General features: G+C 38.1%; 3 protein-coding genes across 3 annotated transcripts in view; 2 read left to right on the top strand and 1 right to left on the bottom strand.

Moving 5' to 3' along the window:
- Positions 1–1,579: 1,579 nt before the first annotated feature.
- LOC112145538 (protein FAM107B) lies at positions 1,580–4,737 on the top strand. The gene is made up of 5 exons (XM_024270825.2): positions 1,580–2,219; positions 2,702–2,735; positions 2,847–3,003; positions 4,317–4,461; positions 4,556–4,737. Exons 1-5 carry the CDS (start codon positions 2,196–2,198, stop codon positions 4,640–4,642), a joined length of 447 nt encoding a protein of 148 aa, XP_024126593.1. The 5' UTR covers positions 1,580–2,195; the 3' UTR covers positions 4,643–4,737.
- A 2,731-nt stretch (positions 4,738–7,468) lies between these two features.
- On the bottom strand, positions 7,469–11,225 carry b3galt6 (UDP-Gal:betaGal beta 1,3-galactosyltransferase polypeptide 6). The gene is made up of 2 exons (XM_024270088.2): positions 10,937–11,225; positions 7,469–9,693 (listed from the first exon to the last, which is right to left on the bottom strand). The coding sequence occupies exon 2, from the start codon at positions 9,681–9,683 to the stop codon at positions 8,664–8,666; it is 1,020 nt and encodes a 339-aa protein (XP_024125856.1). The 5' UTR covers positions 9,684–9,693; positions 10,937–11,225; the 3' UTR covers positions 7,469–8,663.
- Positions 11,226–11,450: 225 nt separating this feature from the next.
- dnajc16l (DnaJ (Hsp40) homolog, subfamily C, member 16 like) overlaps positions 11,451–22,880 on the top strand; it is a 15,709-nt gene continuing 4,279 nt past the window's right edge. Inside the window, exons 1-13 of the mRNA XM_024270087.2 lie at positions 11,451–11,819; positions 11,962–12,028; positions 12,118–12,263; positions 12,604–12,779; positions 15,797–15,981; positions 16,070–16,174; positions 18,103–18,261; positions 18,350–18,480; positions 18,559–18,736; positions 18,835–19,017; positions 19,100–19,176; positions 22,028–22,108; positions 22,253–22,348. Coding sequence (XP_024125855.1) covers positions 11,632–11,819; positions 11,962–12,028; positions 12,118–12,263; positions 12,604–12,779; positions 15,797–15,981; positions 16,070–16,174; positions 18,103–18,261; positions 18,350–18,480; positions 18,559–18,736; positions 18,835–19,017; positions 19,100–19,176; positions 22,028–22,108; positions 22,253–22,348 — 1,772 coding nt within the window. The 5' untranslated portion in view covers positions 11,451–11,631. The remainder of the gene's footprint in view (positions 11,820–11,961; positions 12,029–12,117; positions 12,264–12,603; positions 12,780–15,796; positions 15,982–16,069; positions 16,175–18,102; positions 18,262–18,349; positions 18,481–18,558; positions 18,737–18,834; positions 19,018–19,099; positions 19,177–22,027; positions 22,109–22,252; positions 22,349–22,880) is intronic.

Genomic DNA, 22,880 nt, shown 5'->3' with positions numbered 1-22,880 from the left:
TGTTTTGATTGTAGCTTTTAAATTATAAGTTGCATATCATACGAAATGGTACAGCTCCTCCATAAAATCACCAAAGTTTCATCTTCGCTGCACTTTTCCAGCTTGCAGCCTGAATTAGAGAAGATGTCTCCTGTGAGGAGCACAAGACAAACTTTAATGGATGTTATCGTATTTTAAAACAGAGAAAAGATCCAGCTGTTCACTTGTTAGGATGGTTGTTTATTTTAAATACCTCTGAACGCGATTCTCACGTGCATCTGAACAGACTGTAACGTGGCAGCGCATGTGAAGTGACTGCCATGTTGTATAATAGTTTTCAATCGATCCACGATTGTATGTCTCAAATGTTCAAGCTTCAAATGGGACATGACTTTTTCCACCCATTGTTTAAATGATGGAGGGGCAGCTTTCTTCCAGTTGAATAATATCAGGCGTCTTGCCATCAGTGTCATGAAGGCTACAGCATTCCTTTGATAGAATGTCACAGAAATATCCAAAGGGACAACCCCAAATAAAGCAGTGACAGGGCTTTGCCCAATATTCTTTTTACAAACAAAAGACATGGTTTTAAATATGTTTTCCCAAAAATCTTTTAGCCTGGTGCACATCCAAAACATGTGACTCAGATTGGCTGGAATGAGACCACACCTAGAGCAGGAATGGTCAGCAGACGGATATATTTCTGCTAGTTGACATGGGGACAGATGAAACCTGTGCAACACCTTCAACTGTAGTAGACCGTATCTAATACATATAGAAGATGAATGAATCTTTGGAATTGACATTTGCCAAGTTTTATCAGTTAATTGTTCACCCAGTTCCTGTTCCCATTTGACCTTTATAAGACTTAGTGTCTGCAGGTCCGAAGGGGACCAGAGTCTGAGAGTGGTGAAATTGCGCTAGCATTAAAGCTAATATGCTAAAAGAACAAACAATCCCGAGTGAAACGTTCATTAAAACCATCACCAGGACAGAGTTTACTGGATATAATGCCAACTGCACTCAACCTCTGTTCCCTAACTTAAAGTAAACCGGAAAGTTGTGTAAGTCAGGAGATTTTTGAAAACTGAAGGCGAGCCATGCTAAAGCTAACCCGACCATAACAGAATCAAAGATGGGCTGGGCATTTATACTAGAGATAGAGCATTGTGACGTCACACTTCTGAAACTTACAGCAGTTAACCAATCACAAAATTCATGTGCAATACCTTGTTTCAACCTGTAGATGGCAGCACACGTGTGTTTTTTGACTATAGTCACTTGAATTAAACACGTTTATTTTAATTTGTCAAAAATCTGGCAACAACCAAGTACTTTTAAAGCCCCATTTATAGATGTAAACAGCCAAAAAAAGTTGATTTATTAATTTGGTTACCCTTTAAATTCAGTCCTTTGTTGCTTTTAGTTCTCAAAGATGAAGTAAAAATGTAGCAGCTGACCTGCTCTGTTGGACTAAGATTTTATTCCTCTACTCTGTGGCTTAACTTGAATTTCTGCAGCAGATGGAGGCGTCACCTATGAACTATCAGAGACACAAATGACAGGTGTAGCATTTTAGCTTTGCTGCAGCTCTGCTCCTGGACGCAGCTTTGACAGTTTCAAAGAGAAGGATGAGGATTAAAGCGAGCTTCCACCCAAAGCTCAGTTAGCCGGCACTAATATGCAGCTGAGCCACCCCCACTTTATTTTAATTTCTGCAACATCCTGACATGCACGTTGGTCCAAACTAATGCACGTTCAGCCTGATGAGAGGCAAAGGTGTCTAACCATACCTGACATGCTCCATTTACTATAATGTTGCAATTAAGTGAAAAGAAAACTTTTTGACTGTCTAAAATGGTTTAAAACAGTAATATGAATGTTTGTTTTCTTTGCTGAAAAGAGTTAACCTTCTTTAAAATGTTCTTTTAGTCAAGAAGTGTTTAAAGCATCTAATGCTTGTTTTGAGGGCAGTGTTCTGCAGAGCTTTGTCCTAATGTGCGTCATTTCAATCCCAGCATGCTCTGATGCTCACACAACAGAAGTTTCTCCCCTGAGCCCAACAAAGGTGGAACAAAAGGTTTCAAGACTCATAAGGGGATTTGATCACAGGCCAGTGCGGAGCACCTGTTCTGATCAGCTTCACTGTAACCAGAGCCTCCTCTGCTTCTGCAGGATCACGCTGCTGCGCGCCGCAGAAACGCAACTTTTCATCAATGCGTCTGTATCACAGCTCACAGGTAAGACTGTGTTTTAATTTTGTTTAACCTGATGACCATCAATATATATCTTTAAAGTATGATTGAGAACTTTACCCTGTTTCAGTTTTAATGCAGAATGAACTACACAACGTAAATTAATCTTTATTACGGCTAGATTATTAAAGAGAAGCAAAAGATATAAATTTAACAAAAAGTTTTAAGTTTGCATTTCATGTTTTCAGGTTTAATCAGTTCATAACTTATCATTTTGTGACAATCCCAACATTCTTTTCCTCAAATTTTATGCATATTTAATTAGAAAGTTCACCTCCATCAGAAAAAAAAATCTCCAAAAAGTTCTAATTTATTTAAAAAAAACTGAACAAATTTGAGTTTTTTATTCATTCTTGATTTTTTCAACATAAATTATATCAAAAATGAATGAGATGCTGCAAATATTAAAGAGAATAGTGATAACTGTTTTGTGAGGATGCAAAAGTAAAAAAAAAATCTCATTTCAGGTGTCCCAAAATATGGGCCTCAAAAACAAAAAAGGTAAAAACTTTTTTTTCAAACAATTAATTTCTCTTTTGAATGAAAATGCATAAAAAAAAAATTCCTTTAAGGACATAGCTGCTGGCATAAAACCTCTGTTTTTCCATCCAGACAGACATCACTGCTGGATGATCACACCTCACCAGGTGATTGAAAACCAGCAACAGCAGGAGGATGACCTCATCCAACCGCGAAAGCTGATAAACCCCGTCCTGGCCTCTGTCCAGCACAGGGCTCTTCATCAGGAGCTGCTGTTCTGTTACAGACGGTGAGAAAACATGCAGCTTTGCATCTGTTTGCCGGGTTGGGCAGGTTTTTAATGAGTAGGCTGCGTCTGCTTCATGGATGTGATGATCAAAATACACAAAGATGTGAGAATCAGGCACCTTCTGCTGGAAGTTTGCCACCAAATATCATCTAAGTTACATTTTTTAATGATGTGGATTTTTTTCCTTAACGAATTGCAATTGTTCAACAATTCATATCAATCATATAATCTTCATATCAAAACATGCTTGTTCAGGACATTACTGGTTGTATTTTTAGCATTCATAAACTTTATAGTTTTTGAAATATTGAGGAAAATATGCCCCATAGGAAATAAATGGGAAAGTCTTCAAATTAAAAAAAAAATAAGTAGATTAGCAACTAGCATTTAAATAAATGAATGGGCTATGATTTCAACTTCTATAGTCCTTTTCAAAAACTTTGGAGTCTACCTAATATTTTAGCAACATGCTAATGTTTTTGGTTGGGGTTTTTATAGGCTAATTTAGAGTTTAGCTTCTATTTAGCAACATGCTAACGTTTTTGAATAGTTTAGGTTACTGAGGAACTTTAGGCAGTTTTGGGTTTAGCTAATAATTAAGCAACATACTAGCTTTTTGGGCTAATTTGGCATCTTCTGAAGTTTTTTTATGCAAATTTTGAGTTGACCTCATATATTAGCAGCATGTTTTTGGCTAATTTGTGATCTACTGAAGTTTTTATGGGCTTATTTAGAGCTTAGCTTCACACAGGCTAATGTTTTTGACTAATTTAGTTTATTGAAGAATTTTAGGCAAATTTGGAGTTTAGCTGATATTTAAGCAACACACTAAATGTTTTTGCAAAATTGGAATCTATTAGAGGATTTTAAAACAATTTTACTACAATTTTTTCAGAACTTTAGGTGAACTTTAGCGCTCTTTCATATTTCTTTAATGAAATTTCCAGTCTTTTAGCAAATGTAACATTATGCAAATAGCTTTTGCATTTTAAGCAAATCCCTTGAGCAATCAAAGTAAATTGCCTCATCATTTTGAGCAAAAAGTTTCAGCATACTATTCTTAATTGGTATTTAACTTGATTGGAAAGTGGCGACAGTTCTTCAGATCTCCTTTTTGGCTGGAGTCGGCGAATCCTCTTAGCTGTTAGCGGTCCAGCTGACACTGATAAGCAGGTGGTGTTTACTGACGACCGTGTCAAGGGTTCACTTCCCTCTTAAAACATCCCCGCTGATCTGGTAAATGATTATTTATCTACTGGCCGTTTGTCCTTAAAACCAGAGCTCCTCACTGCTCGACTCTGCTGCATCCACAGAGGCACGCTGCCACGAAGGAAGCCGGAGCTGCAGCGCGTCCTGGAGCACAAAAAACGGGAGCAGCTCCGGAAAAGGGAGCAGGCTCTGTGTCCGCCCTCTGACCTCGAAGTGAAGCTGCACAGAAGGCAGCAGAGAATGCAGTTTGTAAGCAGCAGGGGAAGAAAACTACCCCAGAAACATCAATAAGTGATGTATTCTCTTTATGCATCCCTGTTTATCCATGTTTTTTGCTTTTCAGCTGGAGATGGAGGAAAAGAGAAGGATGGAACGTCAGAAGAACCTCCCAGAGTTTGTTCGTGTGAGACAAACCCTCAAACATATTTAAATTTCAAATGAAAGTGAGACATAATAAAATGAAATGGGATTTGTCACAAAAAAGTCAAACTCACCAATCTGTTTATAAACACAAATGTACATGAACTTACCTTGTTTTGTTTTTTAAATAAAAAGCATTAAACTTTTATTTTGAAATGATCTCTGAACATCTTAGGATTTTATTTCTTCTCCTGACACTATTGCAGCATCTTTCCAAACTGTTCATTAACACGAAAGACAATATGCAACATAGCGGTTCACATTTTTAATAAAACATCCAGGATGGCTCACTGGAGATGAGACAATCACACAAATACAGGAAAACAACTTCTGGATAAAATTCTCTCAGTAAAAACCAGTGAGATCTGGAACAGTGTTCTAAAATCACTCTCAGTCCTTCAACCCTTTATATTCCAAGATATTTTCTATCGTTTTTATTCAAGGAATTGTTTCCATATAGACCGGGGTCGGCAACCTTTGACAGTAAAAGAGCCAAATGGGCTGGTTTTCTACTTGGTAGGAGTCTTATTTATTTTTTAAATAATAAATATTACTTTTCTCAACATGTAAAATTATTTTTTACATTTGAAAGAAGCTCATATAGTTTCCTTTCAAAATAAAAGACAGCTCTGGACAGCACAAGATAATAAATGTAAACTAATAAAAGATCAGACTTTTGTTTGCTTAGTATTTGAAATTGTGTATTCTGGAGGAAGCACAGATCAAACTAGACCTCTACAAGTCAGCAGGGATGTAAAAAATTATATAGTTGATCTTCGAGGTGCACCTCAACCATAAATTTAGAAACTTAAATAATAAATGCTAAATTAGTAACCCTTACTTGACTAATAAATACTATTATTTTATTTTTCTTTAGCCAAAGAGCCACAAGCGGTCCCAGAGCTGCAGGTTGCAGACCTCTGATACAAACTATAGATGCAAACTAGCAGTATTTGTTTTTTTTTTTAATTTATCTTGCACAGTTCCAATCAAATCAGTAATTCCATAACTGAACTTAAACTGCATTTCATTAGAAATCATTTTCAGAAACAGTGGTTCACGAAAACATAAAAGTATTTCTCTGTGACGTCATAATTTGTGACCATTTTCATTTTCAAAATGTTTATTTTCATTATCAAAATTTTGCACGAATTTCACAAACTTGCGACACGGAAATCACAACATTACAGTTGGAGAAATATGTCAAAACGGTGCAAAAAAAATGTTTGTGAGCATCCAAATCTGAACTCCAGCAAACATGAGGACCACCGTAGAGGAGCTGCAGCTTCTGTAAACAATAGATGGAACCAAATGCATTTCATGCATTGGCACCAAAAAACAATAACCTCTCAAATGAATCAAAGAAAACAAAATAATTTGCCATCAGTCAATTTTAAAAAACAAATTGCATGTAGAAGCAGCAAACACAGTAATCATGTCAATATTCAATACCAACTTGCTGAAGTAGAATAAGTTAAAAATAAATAAAATAGGATTTAGCAAAAACAGACACCATGGCAGGATATGAAGCTCCCAATTCCCTGTACAACAAACGTCACTGAGTTACAACACAAAACTACTAGTGTTCAAAAAAATACTGGCATTAGCAGCTGAAGCACAGACGGGAAAGACGAAGGCCATCACAGGTGTTTCAACAGAAAGGTCAAAAGGGCATCAGGACGAGGTCGGTTCAAACCGAATGGATTTTTTTTTTACCATCTAGTCGGTTTCTGTCAAGATAAAATCCTTGTCAAAGCATCTCTAGATTCTATTTTATACTCAGGTGTTGCTTATTTTCTGCTTCAGATGGGATTGTAACTGAGGGTGTTTTCAGACTGAACATATTCAGTTAAAGTGATCCAGAGTTTGTTTACTCCCATAGTCAGAATCAAATTCTCAGGGTGTAATCAGACTGGTAAAATATTTTATTTTTGTCTTAATTCGTTCAGACAGAGTTCTGAACCTTGCGTTTTCAGAATGCCGTCAACTAGACATTTCTGTTACAAACCAAAGATTGTAAACAAAACCATGTGACTAAAGATCTCTGATTCAAACGTTATATTTTGCTGACCGATTCTGAATGTCTGTATCAACGTCCAACACTTTTTGCTGCTGTTACGGTCGGTGGAAGCATGCTGCTGACGGTTACTGAGGAGACGACGACTAAGAAAGTACACTAAGTGTTTATGACAGATAGATCGTCAGGAAAACAGTATGAGAAATAATGTGGATCCCATTAAAAGTTGTTTTAATGAGCCTGAATTCATTCGACCCCTTTTTTAATGAGTTGCTGTGTCTTTTCGTCTTGGTGTTATATTATTTTTAAGAGAATTCTCTTAAGGAACTACAACGTGACTTTTGGGATGACGGCATAGCAGGTATGAATATCAGAGAGGACTTTTTTCCCCCTGTTTGATAATACAACAATCGTTGCTTTACATTTGTCCAGTTGCTTCATTTCTACTTTGTTTACATCACCAGTTACAGTACAGTTTTGGTTCAGTTACTCTGCTACTGGACCGCTTTGTATTCAGACTGAGGAAACTCGGAGTGAACTGGAGCTCAGTCTGATTGGAAATAAACTGAAAAAACCTAGAAAGATAGATGGGTCAGAGAGCGGTTCCTGGTCCTGGATCAGGGTCCACTTGGGTGTGTTCAGACGGAAACTTTGTTCTGGATTATCAGGGAAACAAACTCTGGTTCACTTTAAGAGGACCCAATGTTTCCAGTCTGAATACACCCAAGCGGACCAGGACCAGAAGAAAGAGAAAAGAAGCCTATGCGAGCCAAAACAGCTAGCATGCAGTTGAAGCATTCGCTTGATTCCAAAATAGCCCCAAAACCAAAAAGCTAGCAGAATGCCATTATAACTTTAAACTTTACTACACTCTGACTCCATATAATATTAAGTAACGACTAATCGATTTTATAGTCGATTAGTCGTCGATTAGTCGAGTAATCGTGGCGGCCCTAACAAAGATGGTTAATATATTATTAAGCTTTATTAATATGGCCTATGTAGACAATGGTCTCTCGAATCTTATCAAGTATGTTAATAAACCTTATTAGGTTTATTGTGTTAATAAATGTCTTACTAACACTCTATTGACACATTAATAATGTTTGCTAATTTGTTAATAACGCTTGTTAAGGAATTTTATTACAAAGTGTTACCGACCCATCTATCTTTTGAGGTGAGCTCTGGGTTTGCTCAGTCTGAATACAATCTGTGCTCGGAGTTGAAATATTGGACCAAAGCAGCCACCGTAGGCGGGCATTATGGGATGTAAACAGGGTACTGGAGCAATGATGAGACACAACAACTCACTAAAATGTGATGAACGCTGGCTCATTAAAACAACTGTTAGCGTGATCCACATTGATTCTCAGTGTTTTCTGACCATCTATATGTCATAGAAACTTAACGGTGTTCCTTCTTAGCCGTCGTATCCTCAGTAACCGTCTTGCCTCCACAGTACCAAAGTAGCAATAAAAAGTGTTGAACCGGACCCTAATACAGACGCTCAGAATCGGTCAGCAAAACATAAAGTTTGAATCAGTGAACTATCACGACAAGGATTCCAAAGCGTAGGACTTTCATTATTATTTCTCTCATTGCTTTGCCCCGCCCCTGAAATTCCTGGCTAATGACTGAAGAGATCTTTAGTCACATGGTTTTGTTTACAAACTTTGGTTTGTAGCAGAAATGTTCTGGACCAAATTAAGCAGACTCCGTCTGGACCAACTGATTATTCTAGTCTGAATACAACCTAACTCACTTCTATAATCAACCAGGAGTTCAAAGAAGACATTAGAAATTCACGGCGAGGTGAGAAAAACAATAATAACCTCAGGAATGAGGGAAATCTGATCCAGCGTTGATTTTTTTATGAAGACAATAATTTTAAAAAGCGTTTGCCTGAACGGTTTTGCTAAACGTCTAGTACCAGGTCCACAACTGCACACGGTTTGAAAGAAAGAACATAATCCTGACATGGCAAACAAAAGCAGATCATTTCATTAAACAGGAGTTATGGAATTCCATCCTTTCTTTGGCAGCACTGAGAGGGCGGCACGCTCCAGTCGTACACGTAGGACAGTCTCAGCTTGACCTCCTCCTTGCAGAGCCTGCCGTCCCGCTGCAGAGTCTGGTGTTTTTCCAACATGTCCTCCAAACTCTGCTTATGCGTCACCAAGTATTTGTTGTTGCACCCACGCGACTTATACTCCGTATCAAAGCGCGGGTCGTGCGTTCGCCGGACGTCCACCGGCGCCAACCAGGCACCCAGGGACACGTCCTCACTTTGCCACATCTTGAAGTAGCCTGCGTTGAGATGCACAAAGCGGACCAGGTCGGCTGAGAGGATGTAACCGCCGCCGAGGGCATACGGGAGGTAATAGTCACAGAGCTCCCAGGAGCTTTCACGCCACTTCCCCGCTGTTTTTACGCGGCCTCTTCCGGAAAAGAAGCCCCAGTACAGCCTGCTGGGCTCTTTGCTCTTCAGCTCTTCTTTCACGAGGTCCAAGCGAGCAAACGTGTCATCATCGGCTTTGAAGACAAACTTGAAGTCCACATTCTGGTCCAGCCAGGAGTACATGTGCAGCAGCTTCAGTGTTAAGTTCTCATAGGAATCTCGCAGATCCGGCAGCAGCAGCAGGTCTTTGTGGCGGCCTTGCTCCGTGTTGAGGTTCTGCAGGTCGTCGCTCAACAGGCCTTGAGTCCCGACCACGAACCAAGCCAGAACGTCAGAGTCCCGCTTAGCAAGCCAGGTGCTGCGAATGATGCTCCTGCGTTCTGTGTACTTGGGTCCCGTCGTGATGAGCACCACGAGGAACGCAGACAAGGCTTTGGAAGAGGACAGCGGGTTGTGCGACTCCGGACGGAACTTCAACGCGTTGGTGTTGGGGGCCAAACCCGGCGGGTCGGGGTGATCCTGCTTCAGGGTCTCTGAGGTACATTTGGCCAAGAAAACCAGGACGACAGCAAAAGTGCATATGGAGCCGATGACCAGAGCCGTTTTATGGCGACATACGAGGCGAAACAGATTCATGATGATCAGCCTAAGAATTAAACACAGGATCGTTTAAGACAATCAGGTGAAAGAATACATTTAATCAAATGAAAATTAATTTTAAAATTCAAAATGACATCTACCCTTTTAAAGAACTTTCAAGATGACAATTTAATATAAATGATAATGCGTGCACATTCTGTGAAAAGGAAATTGAAGCATTTTATTTTCTTTTGTCCCCAAATACAAATATTTTGCTAATAACTTTATAACTGGCTTAAAAATATTTCCTCACAACTGCGGGCATTTTCATTAAACACCATAATTTTTGGCATCATAGAATATTAATTAGAAGAAATCTGTATAAACGTGATCTGCCATGCTAAATTTAACATACATTATACAAATATAAACACATAAGACGCCAAAAAAAATTGATTGTTTAAAAATGAATTCAAACTATACCTGGAATTACTAAAACTATTTAAGAAAGCAAAAATAAAGACAGCAATATCTAAAAGATTAAAAATGTCCCTAATATTTCGATCGATAAGAGAGGAAAACATTTTTTTTTTCCATATTGGAGCCTCTCTCTGTTCAGTTGTATTTTCATTTTATAAGTTTGGTTTTTGTTGTAAATTAAAATATTTTGTCAGGTTTGTGATTTCAAATTTCAAACAAATTTTATTTATATAAGGAAACAGCTCAAAGTGCTGTACACAAAACAAATTAAAACACTAGAAAAATCATTCCCCACACATGCAATAAAATAATAAGATAAACCCAGCATAATAATAAAGACAGAAACAAACACAAAATAGAGGGGAAAAAACGATGTAAAGTCAAGTCTTGTAATGTTCAATTTAGCTAAAAGTTTTTGTAATGCTCCAGATGTTTATATATATATATATATATATACAATATATATATATTTGTGTGTGCGTTTTTAAATGGAAATTCAAATTGAAAAAGTTTATTTCCTAGAATTAACAATTTATAACAGCCAGCTCCATAGATGCAGGCATAGACATGGATGTTATTTTATATACAGTCTATGGGATGCAGGTATAAATCGCAAAGCATCATGGTAAATGGCATCACTTTATGGCAGGAAGTGCCACATTTTATTATTTCATTTGAAACAAATCTCTAAAAATCCAGATGAATAACAAAAAAAAGGTTTATTACTTGACACTCGGAGCACTTAAGGATGAATAAACTCGAAACCACAGCTCAATAACAGTAATGGAATGGTATAATTTAATTGTTGTAAAAATGATTCATTTAGTTACCTTGGGCTCTAAAGCGAGGCTGTCCCTTCAGTGATGCGACCAGACAGCAGCCGGACAGAGCTAGCGTTAGCTACCGATATGATGACCACATCTGCGCAGTTTGGACGCCCGCTCCGGTGACGGCTAACGGGCACGGCCCGTGCATTTTTGGGCTGTAATGGAGGTGGAGAGCAATCCGTTTTACATGTGCGGGTTATTCTTAGCAGTTTGTTCGGTGAGCTGGAGTCAAAGTACTCATGTTCGCAGTGTTACTGTTGCTGTGATTCCATCCAGCTCAGGGTGGCAGTGACGAAGCGGAAACGGAAATGAAGATTACAATTACATAAATACTTGACAAATTATATTTATGTTTTAACAAACATAAAAAATATATATTTTTAACTTGATTTGATTTAATTTAATTATATTGTTCATTTTTTGTTGTTTGGTTATCCCAGAGTTTGTAAATTTTAGACGACAAAATTCGAAAAGCTTTTATTTTGAAAAGAATAACCGGAAAACCTAGCTTAACCAATGCCCATCATTTGGATATAGGATATTGAATTCGCCGTAGTGAAATCCACCTTTGAAATGCAGCATTTTACTTAAACAATCACAACCTTAACACAGCCGAACATGTAAAGGCTTTGCTGATCATTTATACGTTTAATAAAATCGCACATTTCTGCAAAGTGCGACGCGGAAAGTGGCAAAGAATGACGGGTTGGAGCACCGGCCGAGTTCCTTGGATATGTCATGTCGTGGTGGCCATCTTTCTGCTGATGTTGACTGTAGATGTCGTGAGGCCAACTTCTGAATATGACCCCTATAAAATACTGGATGTTAGCAGGAGCGCCGGGCAAGCAGAGATCAAACGGGCCTACAAGAAGCTGGTCAGAGAATGGTGAGTCAGAATGACATTTATGACTAAACTTCCTCTTACTTTCAAATGTACAGCCCTAAAATGATATTTCTTACTATACAAACATTTAAAATAATATTATTGCTATTGTTTCTGATATCTGATGCAATGTTTGTCCCTTTAGGCACCCAGATAAGAACAAGGACCCTAAAGCTGAAGACATGTTCATCAAGATTTCCAAATCCTATGAGGTGGAGGAGTATTTTCCAATCTGATAGCCAGCTTTAAGTTTTTTGTCTTTACTCATACAAACAAAACTCGTTTCTGTTTTTGCTCACAGATTCTGTCCAATGAAGAGCGGAGGGCTAACTTTGACCGGTACGGGCAGATGGATGAAAACCAGCCCTTCGGCCAGCCGCAGCATCAGGGTTTCCATGGTTTCCACAGGAGTTTCTACTTTGATGAGTCCTTCTTCCATTTCCCCAGGTTCTCTTTGTTAAACTCATTTGGGCCAAAGCTCTTGACTAGGGCTAGACAGTTTGAGGAAAACCTGTGCAATATTAGTGATCGATAACAATATGAATAAATAGCAAATCTAAAAATCAGCATAACTTAAATTATAGTTGGGAAATCGAACATAAAAGGGATCCATCCAATTGGTTGAAATGGCTCTATTTGATATTTAAATACTTCAAGCTGTTTTAGTGTGTATATAAACATTTAAAGTTTCACAAGTTCCTTATGAAATGATAAACTTCTGCTCTCTGGCCATTTTTTTGTTTAGGATTTATTCTGACTACTGTGTCTCCCCTTGTTTTCATTTTAGGTCCAGGGATTTTGCAGATAGCAAGTACATGCTTCACCACGCGCAGTTTAACAGTGAAATCCTGCCCGACAGCTACAAGAGGCCGTACTTAATTAAAGTGACGTCCGACTGGTGCTTCGCTTGCATTCACATTGAGCCGGTTTGGAAAGAGACCGTACTGGAGCTGGAACCTCTGGGTAAGACCATTATTTTAAAATGTTTATGCCTCCACACTGTCAGGGAAATACCTCGGTTTCTTGAAACATGACTAAAATAATTCTCCTTTTATTTTTTTCCTGTCTGAAGACATCATGCATTAGGTGAGATTAAAAAAGGGAAATGTTTTATAAAGACTCAGGAAATGAGAATTCTTACTGTAGATTGCAGGGTTTAGTCAGAACAGACTGTTTAATTTGAAGACTGAAACTGTAAACTACATTATCCTGTTTATGAGTTTCTTTAAATGTGCTGAAATTTATGTTTTATTTAAAAATGATGAATTATTTCAGGGCTAGACTGTTTATTTTCCTTTACTTAGAGAAAATTACCTGTGATTTTTAACTCACATTTACATGCATATTGTTGTTATTCTGTATTATAGTTGCAACTATACCTGCAATGCTGTTTTTTTATATGTATGGAGGATTGAGTGTCTGTTCACTGGCAAACTTTGTAAACTTTCAGGGAAGTCCTCAAATGGATAGTTGTAAAATACACAGGAAAACACTGAAAGGAGCTTCATCCTCATAGAATAAAGAAAAGCAAGCCAAAAAATACAGAATTAGCACATTTTAGATAACAATTCTGATTTTTTTTTTTTAGAGTTTGATTTACTTTCATGAACATTTTTTTTCAGTATTTAGTCCTTTTGGCTTTCTGAAGCTGCTTGCCTTTTAAACTTCAGCTCATGATGCTCCAATCTAAACAGGAATAATCTGTTAATATGTTATTTTAGATGTTGTTTTAGCATAAAACCAAGGATGGTCTACGGTTGTTGAGGTGTCGAAATTCAGTTCCCTGGAAATGACCAAGAAGTCTCTGCAAAAATCATCACTGTGGATCAATGCTCTCTAGATTGGTGAATATAGACAACAATGTTTGAACGTTCTGTCATTTGAATTTTTTTTTTGAAAGTCATACGAGTTTTCATCATCAGAACACACCAGTTCATAAATAGTCTTTGTATTTTTTAAAATATTTTTAAGGTTTTTACTTAGAATAGAAATACAATATAAAGCCTTTATTTTCATTATACGTGGCACAGGTACAGTTCTCTTCAATGTGTCAATATAGATAAATAAATAGGGGAAAGAAATGAACACCTTACATTACAAAGAAAGGTGCAAAAATCAGACAAATGTGTGAGAAAAAGGACAAAATGTGCCAGATCAGACAAATGTTCCAGAATCACAGAGTCGTGTGCAAGTATCAGGTGGCCTGTGGTCTGAAATTGGCATTCAGTACGGTCACAGCTTTTGGGAAGAATTTGTCCCTGTAGTAGTGAGCTAGGTGTCTGAGCTCCTTATTTGTTTATTTATTTCAATCCAATTCAACTGTATTTATTTCTCAGGGACAGTGCACATTAAAAGCATTGCATGCAATGAGACAGAATTAGCCCAGCAGCTATTTTTCATGTGTTGTCCCCAGGACAGATGTTAAAATTATCAACCTAAAAACAAGGATATACAATAAAAATACAATTATAAGACAAACACATAAAATACTTTTTGATAAAAATACATGCATTACAAAATCTGTTTATTAAGCACAAATAAAAGAAACATACATGCTAAAAATGACAGTATTCAAGAAAACAAAACTGAAAAATTATACATGTTTAAGTAAGGACAAGCTAATGTGCCTGAACGTGGAAGAAAACCACCTATAGATAAACAAAATGACTAAAAAGCAAGATATGTATAGCAAAATAAGACGATCAAGCAGCAAAGCATCACAACATTTCTTAATTTTATTCTTATTCTGCCCATTCTCTAAATATTCTCTATAATATATTTTGACAAAAGTACGTTTTTTTTTAATTGATTTTCTGGACAGTCCTGCACTATAGTGTTTTTTAAGGGTATTAGGGAATGAATGTGGACATAGCCTATCATCAAATATATGTGACTCTAGTCCATGTGCTAGATTCAGAATCAGCTTTTTTGGCCAAGTACTGTGCATATACAAGAAATTTAGCTTAGGTGACTTATCCTCCTGTGTCCAAACAAGGCAAGGTAGAAATGGCTGTAAAAAGTCAAAAGATAAAAATATTAAGCAAAAGATGAAGATAAATGCAACCAGATACACAGCATTACCTGTGATAATGCTAGTGTAAATGCTGTACCCTGAATGTGGCCCCTGAAGATGCTAGTGCTGATAGCTGAAATACTGAAGCTGAAAGCTTGTTAAAATGTTAGCTTGGGTCCATATTTCCCTAAAAAACTGGAAACGTGTCTAAATAAGCTGAAAACAGCTAGCATAAAGCTAAAATCTTAGCTAAACTCCATATTTGCCTGAAAAACTGGGAACATGCATAGACAGTCTTTCTTATACAGTCAATGGGAACATGTCTAAATTAGCCAAAAACAGCTAATATAATGCTAAAATGTTAGCTAAACTCCAAATTTGACTAAAATACTGAAAAAATGTCTAAACTGGACAAAAACAGCTAAAATTATGCTAAAAATGTTAGCTAAACTTCAAATTTACCTGAAAAATGTCTAAATTAGCCAAAAACAGCTTGCTAATATAACAGCTAAATGCCAAATTACCCTAAAAACCCAGTAGTTGCTGAACGTTTTAAAATTTAGTGGTGTCTCCAGCTACAATGCAGATGTTCACAAGTTTTAAAGTGCACAAAGTTTTTGAAGGATTTGAGGAATTTCTCATTGATTTCCTATGGGACATATTTCAAAAACTAAAAGTACAAGCAGTAATGTCCTGAACAAGCTGATTGTTTGATAGCAAGATTGCTGGAATTGCTGAAAGTGTGATTACGTTTTTATGTGTCAAAGAACGTACAGAAAGGAGAATCACTGTAGTGTGAATGCTGTAAAACACTCACACAATAAATGCTAACTTTTAGCAGATTCTGTACTAGATGACTTGATCCCATTGTGTTCAGTTTGGACAAACCTTCAGATTTACCTGAAACTGCAACAATGTCAGAGAGGTTTGATTGTTGTGACTGCAGAGTTGTGTTGTACTTGCACAGGTGTGGGCATTGGCGTTGTGGACCTGGGCTACGAGCGCCGCCTGGCTAACCAGCTGGGAGCTTATCGCACTCCCTCCATCATCGGGCTGGTGAACGGCAGAGTCACCTTCTTCCACCAGGCCGTGATACAAGAGCACCTGCGACAGTTTGTGGAAGACTTGGTGCCTCAGAGACTGGTGGAAAAGGTGCTTCTGACATATTGCTGCTGATTTCAGGTGCATAATCGCAGATCTGCTCCTGCTTGAGGTAAAGTGAAATGTTTTCTTTTTCCAGGTCAACGATGACAACTACCGAGCTTTTCTTGAAAGTTGGCACTCGGAGAACAAGCCTGGTCTTCTCTTATTTGACAGAGTCTCTGTTGTTCCACTTCTTTACAAGGTAAAAACACACCTTTAGATTTTGAGAATTCAACCTTTTGAAAACAAGAGAAACAGCACATAAAATACTTTTTAAATATTCTGTAATTATCATTATCATTCTCTTGCTTTGTTAAACTTGTGGGGAAAAGCTAAAGCAGGGCTGTTCAACCAGTGTTAGTGTGCCATGAGAGATGGTCAGGTGCACCTTGGGTAATTTTCACTAATATAAAAAACATTTACCATCGCCAGAATATCAGCTCTGTATTCATCAACAACGGCCCAGATTTCACTCTGGCTTCAAAATAAAAGCACCGGATTTCTCAACATCTTCCGTGTCTTTCATTAAGAGGGCGAGAACATTTTTTGATGGTAGCTCCTCCCACATGCGGCAGGAGTATCAGGTTTCAAAACACTTTTGGACAAGTCTTGAGCAGCGTCTTTGATGCCCTTGAATTTGATGTGTGAATCACGTTTGAAGTGAGCGGACAAAAGAATCGCGGAGAGAGGAAAGAGGGGGGGGCAATCCACGGCACATGTCTGAGCAGAACCAGGGCTAGTGATCCGTATGGATCACGGATCATTCGTGCACCCTAGTAGCTTCTGTGGAATACGATGTCAGTCGTAAAATTGAATAAAATAAGCTTGGAGACATGAGTCTGTCCAGCATTAGCACCACTGCTTTTCACTACATCTCCCATGATGCACTGGGTTGATGTGATGGCATCTCTTATTACACAACAAATAAACCATCTGTTCTAACAGTTTGCATTCAATCATCTTGATGAAAGCAGGAAAACAAGTTGGAGAACAAAGAGATTCCAGTCAGATTCCAGAGTTTGGTTTAAGTCATCTTTATACTAGAAACAGCTGCTTTCTAATCATGTCTGTTTGAAGGAGAAATTCTGTTCGTTCATTCTATTCGTTAAGGTTAAATATAAGTAATAACAAAATAAGATTAAGTGGCCATCGGACACATTTAAACCAAACTGAAAAAATGTAATCACCCCAAAAGAAATAAAACATTCTTGTTAAAGTTCCATTTTTGATTTAGACCAGGGGTGTCAAAGTCGATCGCACAGGGGGCCAAAATCCAAAACACGCCTTAGGTCACGGACTGAACTGAATAAACATTTATTAAACACTCTAAAACTACATTTTTAAAACTTTAAACACTTTTAACATAATTATGAACTAGATATATAGCATTACCTGTGATAATGCTAGCGTGAATGCTGTAAGCTGAATTTTGCCACTGAAGATGCTGAAATTGATAGCTAAAAATACTGAAGCTGATGGCTGAAAATGTTGAAGCTGATAGCCAGCTAAAATATTAGCTAAATGCCAAATTACTTAAGCAACGAGCTAGCTTCTTTGGCTAATTTGGCCTCTACTATATGCATTTTAGGCTAATTTGCAGTTTAGCTCATATTTAAGCAATAAACTAAATATTTTTGCAAAATTGGCATGTATTAGGGATTTTAAAGCAATTTTACTACTAATTATTCAGAAATGTAGGTCATCTTCAGTGCTCTTTCATAGTTCTTTAACAAAATTTCTAGTCTTTTAGGAAATTTAATATTTTCCAAATAGCTTTTGCATTTTCAGCAAATCCCTTCAGTAATTGCGTCACCATTTTAAGCTTCAGCCTCTTCAGCAACTACTTTCAGCAGAATGCATTCACACTAGCATTATTGCAGGTAATGCAACTTTTCTAGTTTTAAGTTGCATTTCTATTTGTCAAGGGTTTTTGTTGCTAAATAAAAGTTCATTTTAGTGAACTTAGATAAAAGAAAATACAAATATTTTGTAAAAATTGTAACATTTTCTAAAAACAATATAAAAATATTTCTTACGTAAAAGCAGTTATTTCATGTGATAATGTTATATAAAACCCCTAATTTTGTCTTGTAGATCCACATTAACGTCATTGTGCTTCTATATTTGCAGTTAACAGCGTTCTCCTTCAGAGAGTATGTGCGGTTTGGATACGTGGATCAGGGCGACACTCACATCGCTCAGCTGCTGCAGCAGTTCAACATCAACACCTTCGCTCCCAGCATGCTGCTCTTCAAGGAGGACACGGAGAAGCCTGCTGACATCATCCAGGTACGTCCTCCTTCACCTTCTCACCTGGAGAGCAACATCTTCTCACCCAGAAAGGAGTTTCATCTGCTCCCACTTCTGCTTCCATCAGGCCAGAGGGATGAAGCGACAGATCATGAACGAGTTCGTCTCCAACAATAAGTTCCTGCAGGTCCCGCGGCTGGTCAGCCAGCAGCTTTTTGATGAGCTCTGTCCCGTCAAGCAATTCCACCGGAGGAGGAAGTAAGAACATTTGATCAGCCGTATCTACAGTGGCAGTGAACATAAAACACAAATGCCATTTCTGTGCATGTTTTGCAGGTATTGTGTTCTGCTCATCACTGGGGAGGATGACGCTTTCCTTCCAGGCAATAAGGCCTTTCTGGACTTTGCTTCGGCCTACAAAAAAGATGTCCTGCGGTTTGCTTATGTTTATCAGCGAAAGCAGCAGCCTCTTTGTCAGGCTCTCCTGCAGAACCAGGCCGCCGTCTCACCTCAGGTCAGCCGGTCGGAGCGTGCAAAAATAAAAGCATCTGACCTACAAAATGACGCATAAGTTAATTAGTTTTTAAATGACTGGCACTGCTTCCCCGGCAGGTGGTGATTCTGGAGCGGCGGAGCCAGGCCGGCAGGGTCCTCTACCGCTCCGTGAGCGGGGGCTGGAACGGCAGCGAGGAGGACAAACACTGCCTCCACGAACAGCTGGAGCTTCTTCAGAGAGACCCCACCTACCTGACCACAGACGCCACCTTACCTGAGCTCAACAACGAGATGGCTCCTGTAAGTCCCAGCAGACTCACCAGACCTGCTGCGATGTTCAATACTGAGAGTCATTTAATAAAATGTTTATTCACCTCCTCAGATTTTCATTGTTCAGTGGCTGAATGCCGCTTTTGACTACATTCTTCAAATATACGATGGTCTTCTCTACTCGAACTGGTAAGACTTCTGCAGTAAAATTCATATTTACCATTCTACAACTATCATTGTATTTATTTACTCTAATAGAGCTGCACCTCCTTATCGTTCCCAATGGTCTTTTAATTATGATTATGACATTTTTAGTCAAAATCTAAAAGCCTGTGCTGTTTTTAACTTTAACCAAACAATGGGAAACAATTAGAAAACATGTTTTTAAAAATATTGATTGTATGTATTACTCCCAAAGGTACGGAGTCCCTAAAGGCAAATTGAAGAAAAAAAATTGAAGTAAAAAAAATCCAAAAATTGAAATAAAAAAAAATCTGGTTAGTAATTGATGTGCACTAGATAGAAACTAGTGCACATCAATTAGTAAACACAACATTTTTGTTAATTCAATTTTTAGAAAAAAAAACAAAACTATTTTTTACTGCTTTAATTTTTAGAAAAACAAGTTCTACTTAGTAACCAGAACTTTTTTCACTTTAATTTTTTTACGGAGCCCCTAAGCATTTAAAAAATATGTGTATATTTTTATGTCAATAGTTTTTTTTTTTTACTTTGATATCCATTCAGTCGCTCCGTACCAAGGCAATAAGCAGCAGAAAAAATACATTATTTATGTGGGTTTTTTCTGCTTTGGGTAGTTAAAGGGTTAAGACATATTTTCTTCATATTGCCAGGAACTCATTAGAAGTCCACCTATTTTAACTATTTTATGTTCTAACACCAGCCTGTTATATATGGATATTATTTTATGGAGAAATTCCATCATAAATGAGTCATTTAAACAGATTAATTTTGCACATATTGTTAAAACAAACTGCAAGTCTCCTTTCACTGTAATAACAGCTGCAACAAACATCACAGCACAATTGACTACTCATTAAACTTGAAATAAGCGTTTTATTTACAGCAAATCCAATTTATTCAAAGATGAACTCCATCCATGAAGGGAATCCAGGAGATCAGAGGGAGATTTCCCTGCAAAATCCTCATCTATGTTCTCAGCCCTGACCAGAGTGCTGTGTTAAGCTGGGGTGGGATACGTAAAGGAAGTTTTTCTGGTGCTCCAGAAATTTCTGGTGGTTGATGAGGGTGATAAACACTAGTATTTCATGGTCTGGAAACCTGTTTTTGTCTGGGAAATGAAATTGTTCCATTTCCTGCCGTGAAGCTGTCTGCAATGAGCCGCTGCAGCTCCGTGCGTTCAGAGCAGCTGTGATGCGTTAAGTGGCGGCGTGGACGTCCTCATACTGGCCCCTTTGTCGCTCAACATTGTCCCCAAAACAATGGTTCAGATCCCAGTATTTTTTGGTATTCCAATTTACCCTTTTTTTCTAAAATTCTCAAAAAAGTAGTTTCCTCCCAACTCCATCAACACCTCAAGCAACATAGTTTCTTTCAACCCTTTCAGGCTGGTTTCCGCCCCTCCCACAGCACAGAAACCGCTTTTGTTAAAATCACTAATGACCTTTTCCTGGCGGCTGATTCTGGTGTCCTCACCATCCTCATCCTTCTTGATCTGAGTTTGATGCCATTTCTCACTCCATCTTCCTCCATATCTTTCTCCTCTTGGTATCACCTCCACCCCCCTCTGCTGGCTCCAATACTATTTTTCGGGCTGGACTCAAATCATTTAAATCCCAGCCCTGAACCGTTTCCTCCGGTGCTCCACAAGGTTCTGTCCTTGGTCCACTTCTTTTCATCACTTACCTCTTACCTCTTGTCAATATTTTCCACAAATTCAACTCTCTCAGGTCCTCTGCTTCTCTCTTCAGCCGCTCGGCTCCCAAACTCTCTTCCCTCTGACCTCTGTAATATCAAATCTTTTCCCTTATTCAAATCCAGACTCAAAACTCACCTGTTTAAATCTGCCTTTGCACTTTGACCCAGTAATCTTCTGTCTGTTGATTTTATTGTGCCTTGCTTTTATGTGTACCATTTTAATTATTTTAATGCTATTTTACTGTAAAGTATCCTTGGGCGGTTTGAAAGACGCTTCAAATAAATGTATTATTGTTATTATTATTATTAAACCTCTGTTACCTGGCCAGACAGAACTGCTGGAAGCGGTGGACAAATCCTTTACCTGCTGGGAAGTGCTCGCTAGCTTCAGGGTTGGTCGGCCTTTTTTGACGAAGTCCAGTTTAAGAATGTTTTACGCAATAAATTAGCAACTAAATGAACGTCTCCCCCTCTCTACAATTGTTAACAGCAAAACAGCTAATAATTCAAACAAAAATCAAGTGCAGTTGGAAAAATCTAATGTTTTGGACAAATATATAAATAAAAAATATATATTTCTCTATGATTTAGATACTTCTTTTCAGATCATTTTAGGCCTTCACTGAAGGCTTTGCAGGCCCTGATGGTACACTACTGGTTGGTGCAGAAGTTAGCCTACATTAAAATCCCAGCATACCTTTGTTTACACACTCTCCTGTTAGCTTACAGCTCCTCGCAAGGCCACACTAGCGTAGCAAAAAAAATACACATAATATCAGAGTTTACAGAGTGTACAGTTTTAATCCAGCGAGGAAAATGAAGATGTTAAAGGAGCTATTTATCTGGAAGTGGATGCTTCAGAATTGTAGCAGATAAAGGAGACTTGGGCAGCTGGTTTTTTAAACCGCGGGTTTTAATGTGCTCCTGATCCATCATGATTTAAATAAAGAAATTCTCAAAAAGGCAATTTTGATCATAATGTTTTTAATACATGTCCTCCATAATGATAAAAATGCTAAAATAACATGTTAAAAACTATTTTCTGTAGAGTGGGTTTTTAAAGTTCACAACTTCATGTGGTGCCTGATTTGTTGGCACGTACTCTAAGTTTATTTAATGTTTTTTTTCTCTTTTTCTTAAGGCGAGAGATGATGCCCATTCTGTCCTTGATCTTCTCAGCGCTCTTCATTCTATTCGGCACAGTTATCATTCAGGCTTTCAGGTGAGAGAAGCCTCACCTTTCTTTGCTGAAGCTCAAAAATCCCATCTGATGAGTTTGTACTTGAATAATCTCGTTCTGGACTGACAGTTCAGACCTCCAGTGTTCCTAAAGACTTGATCTTTTTTTTACTTTATGCTTTTTCAGTGAGCCGGGTGAGAGCAAGCCACAAAGCTCAAAGCAGAAAGAGTCTCCCACCACCCAAAATGAGGAAAATCCTTCCAGCAGAGCAGGGACCTCAAGGTGAGGCAGACATGAGGAAAAAGTACGGCTTTTACACTGAAACGCTGCCAGCATATTTTTGGTGTCATGATACCATGTTTCCAGAGTTCAAATATCTGAACAACCAATCCGGGACTTGGCTTTAGCTTGTCGCATGTTGATGTGATCAGTGGGTGGAGTCTAAAATCAACATGAGGAGAATCTGATTGTTCTCCTCCTGAACTTTAGAATATTTTTCTAATTTGAATTTCATTTTATTATTATTTTTATTTAATCTTTCCTTGGACTAATGCAGGACAGCAAGTCAACAAACTGGGGAACAGAGAGACAGAAGTACCGCTGAAAGCGGCCTTCATTTAGACTCAGCTCCTGGTGAAGCTCACTGTACTGGGAGAGACTGAATGATCTCATGAACCCAGACACGGAGACGTGATTACTGACGCTTTTAGAGCTCTTCAAAATAAATCAATATGATCTCTCGGCATCATCCATGTTTTCTATGTGTTATAAATAAGATACAGTGCATTCTAAATTATTATTCAAATTGTATTTC

This window comes from Oryzias melastigma, linkage group LG5, assembly GCF_002922805.2.
Source record: "Oryzias melastigma strain HK-1 linkage group LG5, ASM292280v2, whole genome shotgun sequence".
Taxonomy (NCBI): Eukaryota; Metazoa; Chordata; class Actinopteri; order Beloniformes; family Adrianichthyidae; genus Oryzias; species Oryzias melastigma.
The sequence above is the reverse complement of the archived record's forward strand: the minus strand, read 5'-3'. Positions and strand labels throughout refer to the sequence as shown.

Excerpts from the sequence above, each read along its gene's own strand:
- LOC112145538 (XM_024270825.2), top strand. The coding sequence starts at position 2,196 with ATGCGTCTGTATCACAGCTCACAG. Across the intron at positions 2,220-2,701 it reads GTCTGTATCACAGCTCACAG|GTGTCCCAAAATATGGGCCT; the intron begins GTAAGACTGTGT and ends ATCTCATTTCAG. Across the intron at positions 2,736-2,846 it reads GGGCCTCAAAAACAAAAAAG|ACAGACATCACTGCTGGATG; the intron begins GTAAAAACTTTT and ends TTTTCCATCCAG.
- b3galt6 (XM_024270088.2), bottom strand. The coding sequence starts at position 9,683 with ATGAATCTGTTTCGCCTCGTATGTCGCCATAAAACGGCTCTGGTCATC.